This window comes from Lithobates pipiens, unplaced genomic scaffold, assembly GCF_037356315.1.
Source record: "Lithobates pipiens isolate NorthernLeopardFrog02 unplaced genomic scaffold, aLitPip1_a1.2 Scaffold_30, whole genome shotgun sequence".
Classification (NCBI taxonomy): Eukaryota; Metazoa; Chordata; class Amphibia; order Anura; family Ranidae; genus Lithobates; species Lithobates pipiens.
In genome coordinates this window covers 53,213,347-53,230,448 of record NW_027507791.1, presented here as the reverse complement: position 1 = coordinate 53,230,448, position 17,102 = coordinate 53,213,347, and the positions used below count along the sequence as shown (strand labels likewise).

The 17,102-nt window shown below is 40.4% G+C and overlaps 1 protein-coding gene across 1 annotated transcript in view; it reads left to right on the top strand.

Annotated features, from left to right (window-relative positions):
• Positions 1-16,073, top strand: part of LOC143942827 (hepatocyte nuclear factor 6-like) — a 33,416-nt gene extending 17,343 nt beyond the window's left edge. Inside the window, exon 3 of the mRNA XM_077464227.1 lies at positions 8,473-16,073. Within this exon, the coding sequence (XP_077320353.1) occupies positions 8,473-8,789 (317 nt within the window). The 3' untranslated portion in view covers positions 8,790-16,073. The remainder of the gene's footprint in view (positions 1-8,472) is intronic.
• Positions 16,074-17,102: the final 1,029 nt, after the last annotated feature.

The window sequence follows — 17,102 nt, the reverse complement described above, 5'->3', positions numbered from 1 at the left end:
CACACATACCTATGCAGTAGCATACCTCCCAACTTTTTTGAGATGGGAATGATGGAACCCCTATCAGCAAAAGCATGCAGGCATAGGACACACCCATTGCCACGCCCCCTTAAAGGAGAATTGTACAAAAAAAAATCAAGATTGGTTAAACCTACAAGTGCTTTTTTTACCACTACTATTCCTTTATATTGGCTTTTGGAATTTACAAATGCAAAATGAATTTACAATTTTAATTGTAGGTCTTTCTGCACATCTTTAAAGCGCAACTAAACTTTCACAACCAACATTAACTATTTTTAATCCCTATGCTGCTAGCCTTAGTAAATACCGGTAGGTAGGAAGTTAACTTATATTTACTTGTTTTAATTTTTTTTTTACATTTCTTCAGTTACTTCCTGGTTTCTAGCTGAGGCCAAAATGATGTCACATATCCCAGGAGTCTATGGGCATTTTTTTTTTCTTTCTTTTCCGGAGGAAGACTTAGCCCTTGTACACACGGTTGGAAATTCCGACCGAATGTGTCCGATTGGACCGTTTTGTCGGATATTCCGACTGTGTGTGGTCTACATCGGATACTCCGACGGACCAAGTTTTCCAACTTGTTGGTAAAATTTTCTGCCAAAATGCTCCGATCGGACATACTCCGATCATGTGTAGAGAATTCAGAACGGACAAAGTGCCACGCATGCTCAGATCAAATTCCTACATCAAAGCTATTGGCTACTAGCCTGAACGTAGTCCCATCGTAACGAAATAACATCATCACGTCAGATTTTCCGACAACTTTGTCCAACCGTGTGTATGCAACAGTTTCAGACAAAATCCGTCGGACAAAATCAGACGGATTTGGTTGTCGGAATCTCTGACCATGTGTACAAGGGCTAAGACTAAGGGCAGATGGATTTCAGGAAGTAAATGCTACATGAATCATCTGCCCTGACTCAGGATGGCGTTGGCTAGAAATGCTAGGGGGTGTTTTTTCAAAGTGATTTCTCAGAGTAAACATACTCTGCTCAACTGGCCTTAATAGATCTGATCTTGAGGAAAAAAATGTGAGGTTTTAATATATGAATTCCTTATGGTCTGTGTACTTAGGGGGAATGACGCTGGGTGTCTTTTGCCTACCGTGTCCTAAAAGGTGTCCTGCTTTCTTATCTCTGAAAGTCGGGAGGTATCTTATTGGCTACAAGTCCCGTTTTGGTATCAGGATTAATTTTCATTCAGTCTTCCACATAGAGAGTCCCTTGGAAGAAAACAAGGTTCTGATATGTGAGGGGAATCAGAAGCCCACAGGCCAATGCTTGGGTACTATGATTGTTTTTGAATGGAGACAGCCAAGGGGCATTCTCTACAGGCACCTCAAAAGTTGGCTAGCCATGAAAACCAGACCAAGTATAAACCGATGCTAAAGCCTGCCAATTTCTTGAAGGAAGCATGCTGAGATAAACCTGAAAATTTAAATTTTTGTCCCCCGTTTGAAATACCAGCTGATGGACACTTATTCTCTGGATGCCGAGCATTCTGAACCACTGACCCGTAACATGTTTGCAGCATTAATTACCAAGTCTGTCCACAACTCCTGATCCACATACCTGTTCCAGGTCTGTGACTCTGAAGTTGTTAAAGAAGATGTTAAAGGGCAGCTGTACCTTTCATTAAATCCACCATTAGAATGTGCTAACACATCACAACACATCTCCCACATGGTGCTTCTAGGTATGGAAGAGCATGTGACCTCTTTTCACATACCAGTGCTCGTGTCTAAAATGCAAATGCTAGTCACATGACCAAGGGACTGGGGTCACTCACCTTTAGCGTATAACACCAGCCAACACTGGGAATGCTAGCATTTGTTAGCCATCTTTAATATTAATTGGATCTCGGGCAAACATTTTCTTAAGCTCTCCCAAATCAACTTATCAACTATTTCTGGGCAGTGTGAGCTCAAGGGGAGGCTGCATTGGGCCCCACAACAATGACTTGGCCCAGGGCAGCTTCCTCTTTTGCCCTGTGTTAAAGATGGTCCTGAATGTTAGTGCCAAGAGTAGAAAGTTGTGTATTTCGGGGGTTGGGGCAACCTTTACAGGAGCCCTGAATGGGTAAGGTGTCAGAGGGGTTGATTTACTAAAACTGCAAATTCGAAAAGACTTCTATTTGGTGGGATTGTAAAGGCAACAATACAAAAAAGAAAAAAATATAAAATATATAAATTTATTAACATAGTCAAAATATACATAACAGAAAAGAAAAAGAGGACAAACACTGCATATTCTAAATGGCATCTAAGAAACAATTGATTGGTGAGACAATGATACTATCCGCTTATGAGTTCCAAGACCTCCAGAAGCTAATGACCCGCTTATTCCGTTTCCACCAGCTTCTGGAGGTCTTGGAACTCCTAAGCGGATAGTATCATTGTCTCACCAATCAATTGTTTTTAGATGCCATTTAGAATATGCAGTGTTTATCCTCTTTTTCTTTCCTGTTATGTATATTTTGTCTATGTTAATAAATGTATATATTTTATAATTTTTTCTTTTTTGTATTGTTGCCTTTACAATCCCACCAAATAGAGGTCTTTTCGAATTTGCACTTATTATGCCGCGTACACACGATCAAATTGTCCGGCAGACTTAGTCTGGCAAACAATCCGGCAAACAATCCGCCGGACTTTCTAACACACGGACACTCCGAAAGTCCGGCGATTTCTAACGCGATGACATACAGCGCGTACGAAGGGACTAGAAAAAGGAAGTTCAATAGCCAGTAGCCAATAGCTTCCTTCTCGTACTTGCTTCTGAGCATGCATCATTCTTAGTCCGCCGGACTAGCATACTGACGAACGGATTGTCCGCTGAAAGCCAAGTCCAGCGGACAAATTTTGAGTCAAAACTACTTTCTAAGTCCAACTAACTTTACGATGAAAAAGTCAGCTGGAGCCCACACACGATCGAATTGTCCGGCGTAATGCGGTCCGGCGGACTGAGTCCGCCGGACAATTCGGTTGTGTGTACGTGCCATTAGAAGGGATGATGGCAATTACATGCCACTGGTTATGAGCTAGAATTTTTTTGATTCACTAAAACTGGAGAGTGCAAAATCTGTTGCAGCTCTATATAGTAACCAATCAACTTCCAGCTTGAACAAGCTGAAGCTAGAAGCTGATTGGCTACCATTCACAGCTGCACCAGATGTTGCATGCTCCAGTTTTAGTAAATCAATCCCAGTGTCTTTTTAAATCAGCATAACAGCCAAGCAACAAGCATTTTCAGAAGGGAAGTCAGCAATGGCAACCTCCAGGTTTCATTATAGACGTCTAACAGCCTTTCTCTGCCATTTCTAAAATATTATTGGTTGAGGACATTCTATGGCGAATGATTTACGAAGCCCCGTTCAAGTCCATAGCACGTTATACGCATGTCGGGGATGCAAATGTCAGCGACTTCCTGGCGTCATATATAAAACGGCGGCGGGGGCTGGATTTTGCATGCGTCGCAGTGTCGTTAAGCTGAGCTGATTGCGATCGCATTAACCTTTATATAGTTCTAACGTGTGCCGAGCTCTCAGCCTCTGTCCATTAATTGCTTCTCCACTACTTACAAATCACTATTCCAATAAAATTGTCACGGGCTTCGCTCCCTGCAATGCTTATTCAGTGCTTGCCACTGGCGCGGTGACACCTCCTCGTCCTCCTGTAGGCAGGTATCGCTCAAAGCCTGATGGCCTTATAACAGAAGGTTTACCCTTATCAATTGTCCCTAACTGCCCTCGTTTCCCTCGCGCAGGAAATCTTTTATTCAACCTTTCATCAAGAAGGTGCTTCATAACCAGCCCCGTCCTCTCATTCCGCCAAGCAAATCAACTCATTATTGTCATTTCGTATTCAATTACCGGCGTTATTACATTACGGCCCGTTGCGTTACGTTTTTTTAACCAAATCATTACGGCGGAAGGTTGGTTTAACCCTTTTCCCAGAGGGAGACGTGTTTTGCCGAGGCACGACTTCATGAAAGCAGGTCTAGTTGAACGTTGCGGTATGGATTTTTTTTTTTCTCTTATCTCCAAGGTCTTTCTTTTAACGCTTCCGTCGCCAAAACCGCCGCCGCTTTCCTTCGTTAACAGCTAACGAAGAAGTCGAAGCCGCTCCCCCCCCCCCCTTGTCGAGATTTGGAATTTGATGGCTTACGCGGCGACGGCCCCTTTGGGGTTAACCGGCGCGTATACAGTGAGCTGTGCAGGCCGCACAGCTGGGCTGTGATCAATATTTTTCTATCAGTGTGCAATGTCCCAGACAGGAGTGGGGGGAAGGGCACGGACGGTGGACTGACCAGATGGGGACAGTAGACGGGAAAACAAGCAATGGGGGGATATCAGCCGCTGTACCTTGTGAAATCTATAACACAATCAACCGCGGCAATACAGCTTTATTGATAATTAGCCGCACAACAAGATACACACATTAATATAACATTACCTGGGATTAGGCATTAATAATGTAGCATCATCCTTATGCTACAAGTGAATCACTAAATAAAAAATAAAAAAAAATATCTAGCAAGGCGTATGTTCGTTATAGCAGAGATTGAACGCCATAATTTTTACATCGAATGTCGTAATGGACATTGGCGTGAAATCCAGTACAGTTGCATTATTTAAATGCAGCTGTATTGATGTGATGACTACTAGTCCTTAAAGCTGAACTCCAGGCAAACAGGTAAAAAAAAACAGATTATCTGCCAATGGATTTGCATTTCTGTCCATCCAATTCTATATATTACACAGCTCTGCCACGCCATACAGCTGTGTCTGGCAGAGCAGGAAACCCCAGTTTTTTTATTTTCTCCAGTTAAAGCGTTTCAGCCCCGGAAGGATTTACCCTCTTCCTGACCAGGGCACTTTTTGCGATTCGGCACTGCGCCCCCTTTAACTGACAATTGCGCGGTTGTGCGACGTTACACCAAAACAAATAGTGATTTCTTTTGGTGATATTTGGTCACTCCTGCGGTTTTTATTTTTTTTGCTATAAACAATAAAAGAGCGACAATTTTGAAAAAAGCAATATTTTTTATACTTTTTACTATAATAAATATCCCCCAAAAATATGTAAAAAATAAATTAAAAATATCTAGCAAGGCTTATGTTCGTTTATTTTTATTTTTTTCCATCGTTTAGGCCGATACATATTCTTCTACGTATTTTTGGTAAAAAAAATTGCAATAAGCGTATATTGTTTGGTTTGCGCAAAAGTTATAGCGTCTACAAAATAGGGGATAGATTTATGGCATTTTTATTATTATTATTTTTATAAGTAAAGGTGGCGATCTGTGTTTTTTTTATCGTGACTGCAACATTACGACGGACACATTGGACACTTTTGACACTATTTTGGGACCATTGTCATTTATATAGCGATCACTGCTATAAAAATGCACTGATTAATGTGTAAATGACACTGGCAGGGAAGGGGTTAAACAAGGGGCGATCAAGGCACTTAGTGTGTCTTAGGGAGTGACTCTAAGTGTGGGAGGGGGAAGGGCTACCACTGACATGACAGCGAGCAGTAGATCCCTGTTACGCCACTAGGCAGAATGGGGAAATGCCTTGTTTACATAGGCATCTCCCTTTTCTTCCGCTCCATGACGCGATTGCGGTGGACATTGAGTCCACAGGACCCGCAGGCACGGTCACGCTGTATGCGGCGGGCGGGCGCGTGCCCACTAGCCCCGCAAATTAAAGGGGACGTACAGGTACACCTATTTGCCCACTGCTGCCATTGTGCCGACGTATATCGGCGTGTGGTGGTCGGCAAGTGGTTAACAACACGTCCAGCTATGTGCGTTCTCTTTTTCCTTGTGACTATACAGTGAAAGGAGAAGTAGCACATTTCTCTGCTCTCTCCTTACATCAGCATGCCATGTGTGTTCTGAACTCCTTATGCTGCTTCTCCTTCTTCCCCAGTCTGGGCTTTGTTGTACAAAGACCGCAGGACTGGCACCAAGTCAAAATTCAGGTACTTACAGTGTTTGCCAAAAAAAATAAAAAAAAGTAAGGGATTTTTTTGCGAATACAGCCCTGTATTGATTTGTGTCTTTTACATCTACATGGAGTGTGTTTCCTGATATTTTTTTCCTGTCTTGTTTTAGTATTGGGTTAAAAGTCAAACCAAGCAGGGGCGGCCCGACCATTAAGGGTGCACAGGCCCCTCTATCCACGCCAACCCCCTATATGGTTAATGGATAGATTCATAGATTTGCCACCCCCCCCCCCCCCCCAAAAAATGGTTGGCAACACAAACACAATACACAAGCCCCATCTACCCCTACAAAGCCCCATACCTTTGTTGTAATGTTTTTGGTAGTGGTGCCCCCAAATTAAAATCCTGAATTGAATCCAAAAATTCAGGATGCATTTGGCCAAAAATCAAATCCGAAAAGGACAGTTTAAAAAAAAAAATATATATATATATATATATATATATATATATATATATATATATAATTTTTTTTTTTATATATAATAATTGTATTATATTTGACTTTTTATTTAATATCATGAATTGAAATTAATATGAATTTATTTTTGCACATTATTGGCATCTTTTTTCCGGTGATAGGCTGCTTTCACACTGAGCAATTTTTGATATGCTTTCCCTTCATGCGTCCCTTTAAGTTCTATTACGCTAATCTTCACACTGGTCGTTTTGCTTCCATCGCGGTGTTAAAAATCCTGCTTGCCGCATTTTTTGGTACATATTTGGTTAGTTAAAAACAAACACACCTCCCCAGTAAAAACGTGTTTTTTTGAGTCACATGACCCATGAAAAATACACCGTAAACGCTGTAAAATTGCAGAAAAATCATGCACATTTTTCAGAGACCATTATCAGTACCTTTTTTTTTCTATCGCGAAATGCAGATAACCCTGTTTTCAGCTGATAACGACCAATATATCAGTGCATCCCTAGCATTAAGCCTTGTTCCCATAGGGAGATTTAATCTGTGCCCATGCAGGGCTGTGTTTTACCGGCATGAGAATACACTGGTGTTGAATGCATCCCTGTGCAAGCAATCCTATTGCGGTATATTGGGATTAGCAACTACATGGACAAGGCCACTGCTCCCAATGCGACATCTGTGTGGGTGCAGGTGCACAGCTTGGGATGCATGCAACACCTGTGCATCCCCATGCTGGTAAAACCCGACCCTGCAAGGGGCATAAATGAAGCTGCCCGATGTGAACGAGGCCTTTAGGTGTTTGTAAGCTATGGTGTTAAGTGGTCAGTTGATCTACCTTGAATCCATTGTAAATCCGCTAATTAGTATCACCCTTAGGGCTCATTTATTCTTGTGTTGCCACTGAAAAGTGAACCACCGTGAAATGCTTTTTAGCGGGCAGTTGACAGATGGCTGAGAGGCAACATGCCACCTCCTGGATCCTGTGTTAACCCTTTATAGGCTGCAGCACTTGCGCCGCAACCATGCGCGGTAGATTTTGTTGCGGTGTGACTCCTTGAATGGGTCGCGTTTGGCAGCAGTATTGCCACGGCATGTGTACAACCCCCTCCAGCCACGCTTTTAACTTTTATGCCTATTATTTACATTAAGCGTTATACTGTATGTACCAAAGCCAATGTGTCTGTATGGGTAGCAACCAATCAGATCCCAGCTGTGTGGTGCAGTTTAGAGAATACGTGCATACTGTATGCATGTGTCAATGGGTTCTTAAAGTGTATGTGTATCCTAAAATAAAAATCGGTAAATAGTACCTACACTCTAAACTTAGGTCAACTTCACCCATTCAAGTAGGTGTCAAGAAAACAATCTAGGTGCCATAAGGTGAGTATAGTCTTAGTTCTAAAGTCAGTCCCATAGTCCTCCAGGTCAGTGCATTGGGGCACCTACAGAGGCTTCAGGAAAAGTAAATGTAGACTCTATTGATATCAGTGTTCATATTCAGAGCCGCTGGGGGTCACATGACCTAACTCAACGTCACAAGGCCAAGAACCAAAACTCCATAAGACCCAATTTTTGCAGCTGAAAGATAACCTTGCTTATATGTATAATAGAATATGTACTCAGAGCAGCCACATTGGCTCATTACATATATGTGTTGTTCGTTTTTTTCTCAGTGCACATCCATGGGCAGAGCGCTGTCGACAGACATTCACTGAAATCAATTCACTGCCTAAGTGGCTTCTCCTGAAATTGATTTCCTTGCAGCAGTCAGCACAGATGCTGGCTGCAGTGGCTGACATGTATACAGCCAGTAGAGGAAGCCCCTGAAACTCTGTAAAGTATATGAACAATGGTTAGTTATTACTGGCATGAAAAGCATGGAAAGTTGTAAAATTCACACCAAATATTGCTTTCAGATTAGCTTTACCCTTATACATGCTTGCTAAAAAATGATGTGATCTTACATTTGATAATACCTTTAAATTCACTCTATTTTCTATTGTACTTCTGTCTGCAGCATGCAAAAGGAAAGAGCAAGAGCAAAGCAAAGCCGAAAGAAACCACGTGCCTAAGCGGCACCGCCTGGTCTTCACCGACATTCAACGACGCACACTGCATGCCATTTTTCACGAGAACCAGCGGCCCTCCAAGGAGCTGCAGATCACCATTGCACAGCAGCTGGGCCTAGAACTCTCTACTGTGAGCAACTTCTTCATGAACGCACGAAGAAGGAGCTTAGACAAGTGGATGGATGAAGGTCATGGGCGTCCACCTTCCTCCTCCAACTCTTTAACCTCCAAAGGTGGCTCAGCCATTGCTTGCACCAAAGCATGAAAAGATGCCTACTGCGCTATCAACCAAAGATAGTACCCGCTCAGCCTCCATAGTCATCCCTTCTCCATTCTTCGGGACACCGTCTCCAAAAACATTGACCTTGAGGTGTCTTAAGAGGACTTGTAAAGGTTACGAGTGACTGACTGTCCGTTCTGTACTCGAAAGTCGTTTATTTCAGTCTTTTCGGCTGAAACCTCCTTTTCCATGGAGATATGTGGGTACAGAATGGTTTGTACACGTTATTTATTTATGTATTTATTTTCTATGGCACTGTCAGCACACAGTGCGCACTGCAGAAAATACAGGTATCATGTTTTAAAATGCTTTCAGCAACGACTTGGAAGACATAAAACAAGGGGATTGGTTGGCCGCCATCCAAGGATTTTTGTAGTAGTTCCTTTGCTTGAGTCACTAGGCTAAGGAATGGTATATAGGTTGTTCTTTATGGCCAATAACAGTTTTTTTTAGGACACAACAGCCTGACTCATGACTTACCTAGACCTTTTCAGGCCATGCATCCTTGATAGATGTTGGGTGGAGCTTTAAGAAGACATAAGGATGCCTCCTGTCAGTCATGCACACTGGCAATTCTGATTGACAGGATGGCCTACAATGGGGTTAGTTTCACACACGTCCATTTCTGTTTGATGTCACACTCCTATCATGCATCTCGGCTAGCAATTTCTCTATGACACTACAAAAAATAAGAAGACAAGAAACACAATATATCCTCTACCTCTCTTTTTTACTTGGCAAAGGTGGGTTGTTGAAGAGCTTCTCATTACCTTGGCTAAGGCGTTATATTCCCCTTGGAGTCCAAATGCTTACCATTTTTTTTCCTGTTAAAAAAGGGGGGGCACAAAATTATTATTTTTTTTTTCATATTTATTGGTGTTAAGCAAGCTTAAGCTTTTAAGAAGAAATAGACCAATCTGGTTGATTGTGCTGGGAACAAACATTTCTTCACATGCTTATGCAGCCCTTTTAAATCAGACCGTGCATGAAAATTCTAGGCTCCCCTATGTTGTAGCTCCCAAGCCCCCCATAATTAAAAAAAAATGCTCAGCGAAAGCTATAGAAAATAAAATATTTGAAGAAAAATGTAAAAAAAAAAATGATCTTGCACTTCAGCTTCTCACCATTGAGTATGACTTTCTGTGCAGTGGTGGAGCAACTGAGAGATTCACAAGCTCTCCCAGGATCCCATGGTGAGGTCCAGTAACATCACCTGCACCTCCAGGAAGTTGCGTGTCAGATAAGTATTTTTTTTTCAATGAATGTTTATTTTTGAAAGCTTTCTCTGAGAGTTTTTTTATTTAAATGTTGCTACAACCTAAGCAAGCCTTTCATTTTTATGCAAGGTCCACTTTGAGCCACTTTCCGGTGAGATCATTCTACAAAGGTTGTCTACCAAAGGGGTGCTGAAACCTCTGAACTAAAAACTTTTTTTTTCTGTGTCCACATAGGGGAAGAATAAGCCGCAGGTACGATTTGACTTAAGCTGGCCATATATCACTAGAATTTCACTTTCGTAAATGTTTGTTCAATTTTCCAGTGGTTAAGGGGGTCAAATAGATGATTGTTTTCAACAATAGTAATGAGAAAAATCTGAAGAGCAGGATGGAAAATGTATCTCAAACAAAATTCTAATGGTGAATGTAGTTTTCGTTTGGGAAAAATTTACAAATGTAATAGACACAATAGAAACCTGTTCAATATGCCTGGGATTCCATTCAAGTAGCAGATCTAAGGTCTTCTGAATCAAATCTTTTGACTCATTGATTGATTACTTTATTCACTTCTGTACGAACGGAATTCTACTGTTGCATGGCCATCCTTAAACAGGGACTCTTGGGTGCTCTATCAGTAGATCAGGCAATGGGGAATGTAAGCATAGCTTTTCTATGGTGCCCACGATAAAGCAGAGCTGGGCAGAGTATAGGTTCACTATAAACTGATTATACAAAGGCAGGTCTTCTAATGACTAAACACCTATATTATCCTAGGACAAAGTTAAAGCTAGGTCTTTTCTGCTCGATCAAACATCCCATGGTAGAAATTATCCAGCGTGTTGGGAGGTTTCTGCAACAGCTTTGACACATTAAATGCTTCTTATCAATCGATACCCAAGTCTTTTGCATCACTTGTGAAAATTACAATCAGCATTAGATGCCAAGCCACATTTTTTGGACACTGCTGCCTAACATATTGATGTACAAGGCCCAAATAATTAACTCTTAATTTGTTCTAAGAGTGCTTTACCACCCGCAGTAGCCTTTGCAAAGAAACAGAAGATGTAATGATTAATAATTCCTAGCCCTAACAGTAACAGATCCCTGGCCACCCGCTTGAGGAGCGCTGACCCCAACCCCACTGGTGAAAATTCAAAGCCTCGCTGTGCAACTTTGAAGAGACGATGACCTTTTCGCCTTCAGAAGCTGTGGACTGCAGTCTGGATGTACAGCCGGACCCACCCCGGGCTCTTTTCATTTCATTCCTGACCAGCTGACGGGGAATTAGTGAGTTCAATGGAACAGTAGGAGATGAGGAGGCGGAGGTTGGAAGGTCAAGGCAGTATCCATTCTCCAGAGTCCACTGATCACATCCTCTGTGGGGGTAACTAACCCTTCTTACTCCGGAGACATCTCCAATGCATTGTCCTGACCTGGGCTCAATTCACAAAGAGATTAATGGGTGGATGAGTTATTTTAACCCTGTTCATTATTTATTTAATGATAATTTAAATTTTTAGTTTACAAAGTCTTATGTTTATCAGTACCTTAGAGGGTCAGTACACCCAAAGACAGTTAAACCACTGGATGCTAACTATATCTCTTGGAATCTGGGTTGCACACCTGCTGTGGGTTCTCATTCTCCCTGTTGGGTATTTATTAATTGTATATCATAGCTGGAATATACAAAAGGTGGGCAGCAAATACAGACATTCCAGGAAATATGGCAGAGAGATCTCACCGTTGGAGTGTCTAATGCATATAAGAACCCAGGGGCTGATTCAACTTACCAGTCTGCACTAATAATCAAAATATCAGTTTTGGGTGGACTTGTTCAATAAGTATCTGGAGAAGCCTCTACAAAGCCCAAATGCATAGGCAGACTGAAAAAGGGGATTGACATTAAAGACATTCATTCCTGAATATGCAAAGGATCACTATAAGAACCAATAGTTAGCTCAATGAGCAAAAAGCCAGGAGTCCAACTCTTCGTGGATGACTAACCCACGTAACAATGTGCCATAGCCCAAATCACCCAACATTTTGAAGCTACCAAAGAGCAGTAGTCCCAAAATAATTGTGAATTCAAAGCCTTAGTCTACTAATAATATATATAACTGCATAAAATTGTTGAGTTCCTGGATTTTTTAAATTTTATTTTTATGTGGAGAGCACAACGGCTAGTTAAATCTGATCGTTGTGTCGGTGAACTCTGGACAATTTGCCCGCCTGTGACCTTCCCTCATAAGTGTTTAGATGTTGACCAGATAGCTTTCTTAAATTCAGCCGATCAATATACACAACTCTGTCACAATACTAGGCCTTAGCACCACCTCAGCCAGTCATAGTGACTTTGATAGATTGTTACCCACCCAAGCATGCATGGATATTAAGAAGACATCAAATTTTGCACTATCATTGTAACCTGATACTCTATCGTTTTATAATAGACTTCATCGAGCCCTACTCCATTATCCATCGGCACGGCTAAACTGGCATATCAGTATAACTCTACCTCATTCTTGGGGGTTAGAACAAAATAGTCTTGACGGGTATTAATAATACAGCTGTGGACCTACTTTGAGGTACAAGCTGAAGGCTACTGTCTCTGAAATATTGTTAGTTATGTATTCAAACATTTCATAAAATGTCATTTCCTTGGCAGCCATCTTGGATCTAGCATGTTACCGGTAGGCAATGCTTATTTTGGTTCTTCCTAAGGTGTTAGGATAGTGTAATTGATGTTGCTTGGGGTTTGACAAATTCATTGTAATGTGCTTACTTTGATGAAGAACCATTTTTTTCTAAGTTTGTGTCACTTAAAATGGCTGTCGCACTAAAAAAAAAAAAAATGTTGAGATTCAAAATGGCTGTTCTGCAAATTTAAAATGGTTAGATATTATGTCTTTATTAAAGAATAAAAAAATCCACCATTTGTATAAAGTATACCAAAGAAGAATTTGCGTGTGACAATTGTTTTCTACGCCACAAAATTGCTTTTGTGAATTTGTTCAGCTTTTTTTTTGTCCAAACACAAAATCAACAGGGTTAAGGATAAGCAATGCCAAATAAATGTTCCTTATTGGGGGTTTACGGTAAATATTGTCATGGACTTGCCGAAACCCAACCCATTTAGAATAAGTTAAGAATTAATTGGTGAATTTTTAAAGAATTAAGGTGTGAATGACAATGAAGGTAAACTATAAATGGAACAATCAGGATTGCTGAATGACAATTCAATGTTCGAGGTGTTTTGTATATTACCAGTGTTAATTCACAATGTGCAATCCTTTCTAAACTTAGCTTGAAGCTAGATATGTAATCAAAACCATTTCCTCCTACTACATCTTTATATGTTTTAAATGATCCACTTCAGCCACTTAACGAATTTGATGGTAACTTATTGGGGTTGGTTACATGTAACATGTCAGGGTTGGCATGCAATTAAGCAGAATTACATTTTATGGCTTCCTCTTACTCTTGAGTTACAGTATAACCCACCATTGGATATGTAAAATTTATCAAATTGCATTTCAGATCCAAAGGCAAGAATGGCCAACATATATGTTTTATGGTAAAAAAAATCCACAATTCCATTCTGAAAAAATAAGTAAAAAGTCCAATTTATTTTCAGATGTTGAGATAATTGACACTCTATTATCAGCAGAGCTTGTTGCCATGGGCCATTTTAGGCTATAGGAGGTTTAGAAAAAGCCTAAAAAAGTCCTTTTAGGTAAACTCTCCAAATATGTTTTTTCAAGTTTTGTAAAGTGTAGGGAAAGGTTATAAACTTGGTCAATTTTTTAATGTGGTCTGTACCCCCACCGGGGAGATTTACCCTCCCATTCTTCCATGGTGTCCATTGTTTCAGAGACAAAAATGTACATTTGTTACAAGAACAGGAGTAGGGGGGCTATATCCCAATAAGATCACCTGTTCCCGTAAGAGCTGTAAAAGGTGGGATATTTCCTCAATTTGGGGAGATTTTCTCTTGTATCCTGGGAACGGAAATGAGAAAATCTCTCAAACGTGACAGTCAGCAAAAAAAAGCCTTTCACTATTGGAAAAAAAGCTTAGATGGATTTCCACTACTTCTACTTTCCAGTGGAATAACTGGACAGAATGTTGGGTGCATGTGGGAAAAGGCCTCTTCCTCAGATTGCCAATGCTTTCAGTTCTTATTTTATAAAAGACTTTTATACAAATACTTGGAATGTAGGCTGTTGTGGGGAAAAAACAGATCCCAACTCATCCTAAGGTGAAGGAAAGGGTCATGTATTTCCTTTGGGGGGGCAGCATACATAGTCTGGTCTTTGCAAGGTATTACTTGTTAAAAAACACTGGACTATGTAGGGCAGCCATGTTCTACTAGGGTGACATGGAATCCTAGTGTTCCTTCAGGAGCTACTAAGGTTTCCTTGAGTTGTGACTGATTGGCCTTCCATGTAATAGTACTGGTGGCACTTGGTAGAGCCAGTGACATGACATCAGAAACCTTCTTAGTTGTCTTGAGGAGCACAAGCAGACCGCCAATGTAAAAGGGGTAATCAAGCCGGGGGGGGGGGCATTCTTCCAACTGATCGCTGATGTAAGGGGTATTTTTCCCACTCCCTTGATTTTAGCAGATACCTAAAAATTATGTAAGGGTTCCCCTGGGGTAAACAGGTTGAGAAAGGTCTGTATAGGGTCCTAGGGGACAGAAGTGAGAAGTTCTGCCCAGCAGAAGCTCTCATTTTTGCATGCTGATCTTTAACCATTTTTTTTTTATCTCAGTGCAGCAAGGTGATAATTGCTCCCTCCTCTATAGAGAAAAAAGAAATGTATTTTTTTCCATACATCTATTTACCCATCACCTGTATGAGAACAGAAGGCTATAAAGATTCTAGTGGTTTGGCCATACATTATGTTGAAGGATGAGTGGATGCCTCTCAATCTGTCGAGACATTCATGACTAGGCTCATCCTACTTTTAGGTGTAACTGTTGCTACCTACACCTTTAGAGAGGTTTATAGGCCAAAATTAAAGAATAAAGTTCAATTTATAGTAAAAATGCCCAACATTTTGAAATATGACAGTATTGGAATGAATTTCATTTTATACAAGAACTCTACAAAATGTATTATGTCCCATTAAGAAAACAACTTGAGTAATAGAAAAACGGATCTGAATTGCAATATGAAGTCCTTGGTACTGAAAGGATACAATCCCTTTTTATTTATTAGTGGTATAGGGAACGTAACTAAGTAATCTCTTAAAAAAAGACAACTCAAAGAGCAGTAACGCAAAGTAAACTATAGCAGCCAATTAGGTTTCATTTTTTATTCCTAATTGGTTTGATATAGGTTATGATATTATGGGGTTATTTTACTAATGGAAGTATAGTAAATAGGGTGAAGCTGTGATTACTCTGAATATACAGTTATGTACTAGAATTTTTTTTTTTTTAAATAAATTTCCCTTGCATGATTGTGTGATTGAAGTGAACGCAGCTTCACGTTTTACACTAACATTCACCTTGCATAGTGAACATATATGTTTCTAGCTGAACAGCTTGTCTTCCTTTAGTAAATCTACCCTATTGCCCCCCTATTGTTCCAAAATCAAATAATAGAGTCCGTCATTGTGTTTAGTTGCCATAAAATGGTATAAAATTCTGTTACCCTGTAAAATCCTTTCCTGACTAATCTTATCAAGATCGCACTGCGAAATTACATCACTGGTAATGTCAGAAAATTGTGTAAAAAAAAAAAATCAATGTATTTTAATTTTAATTTATTAATTTATTTTGTGTTCATACACACAGTGTTAAAAAAAATAAAAATCAGCCGTGCATTTTAATATATAAATATATATATATGACATATATAGAGAAGAAAAAGAAACTTGAATGTTTAAACTTTGTTATTTGTGCTAATTAACCAAAGTCTTTTTGCCTGTACACATTTTAAAACACGTACATTTTATACCAAAGTTTTCTCTCTGATACCTCATCGTGTGATTTGTCCTTGGTGATGTTACGCAGAAATTAAATGTCCTTTGTTGAAAGATTAAATGTCGGTGTGCCATTTATTTGATCTGAAATATATATTCAGATGTGTTGGATCTGAGATTGGGTGGATGGGGACGGTCTGTGCCTCTGCCGATCAGGTACTGCAATAGGAGGATGGGTAGACTCTGTGCCTGTGCAGAACAAGGACTACAATGGGAGGGTGGGTAGGCTCTGTGCCTGTGCAGAACAAGGACTACAATGGGAGGGTGAGTAGGGTCTGTGTCAACTAATACATCTTTTATGACCTATTAGTGGACAACTAGAAGACAAAGTTATACCAGGGATTAGAGGTATTTTAAGTTACATGAAGGATCGTGGTGGCAGATGCTAACCAAGTTTCCCAAATACAATGAAAGAGCTGTGGAAAATCTCTATTTTCACAAGTAATGCTATACAGGGGTAGAATTTGGTCAAAGTATTCCATGTACTCATGGTTGGGGTTCCTCCAGGCTAGGAGAATAGACTTCTTGGCATAAAAGAGGAGAATTCGCAATAGTTGATTAGTAAGCTTGTAAGCCCCATGTAGGGTTACATATATATATATATATGTTTGGAAAGCTCAGATCGGTCCAAAAATCTGGTTATATCAGACTCAAATCCCCATGTACAGGCCCAGAAGGAGTAGAAGAAACCAGCCCTCATACAACAGTTCTTACAGCTGAGTGGTGAAGGTCTAAACCCCAGTATATGGAGTACTACGGGTGTGTAATAAATAGGGTGTAAAAAATTCTTGTAGTAGGTAAGGTTGGATAAAGACAATAGTCCATCCAGTTCAACCTGTGTAGGTGTACGTGTGTCACTGTTTATAATCATTTCCCATATCCCTGCATATTGTATTCACTAAGATGCACGTCCAAGAGTCTTTAAAAATATCAGTACTCCCTGCTGACACCACCAATTTTGGAAGAGAGTTCCATATCCTTATCGCCCTGGCAGCAAGGAATTCCCTACGCAGCTTAAGGTTAAACCGCTTCTCCTCCAATCTAATTGTGTGGCCCTGTGTTTTCTTACACTCCCTGCGACTGAAAAGTT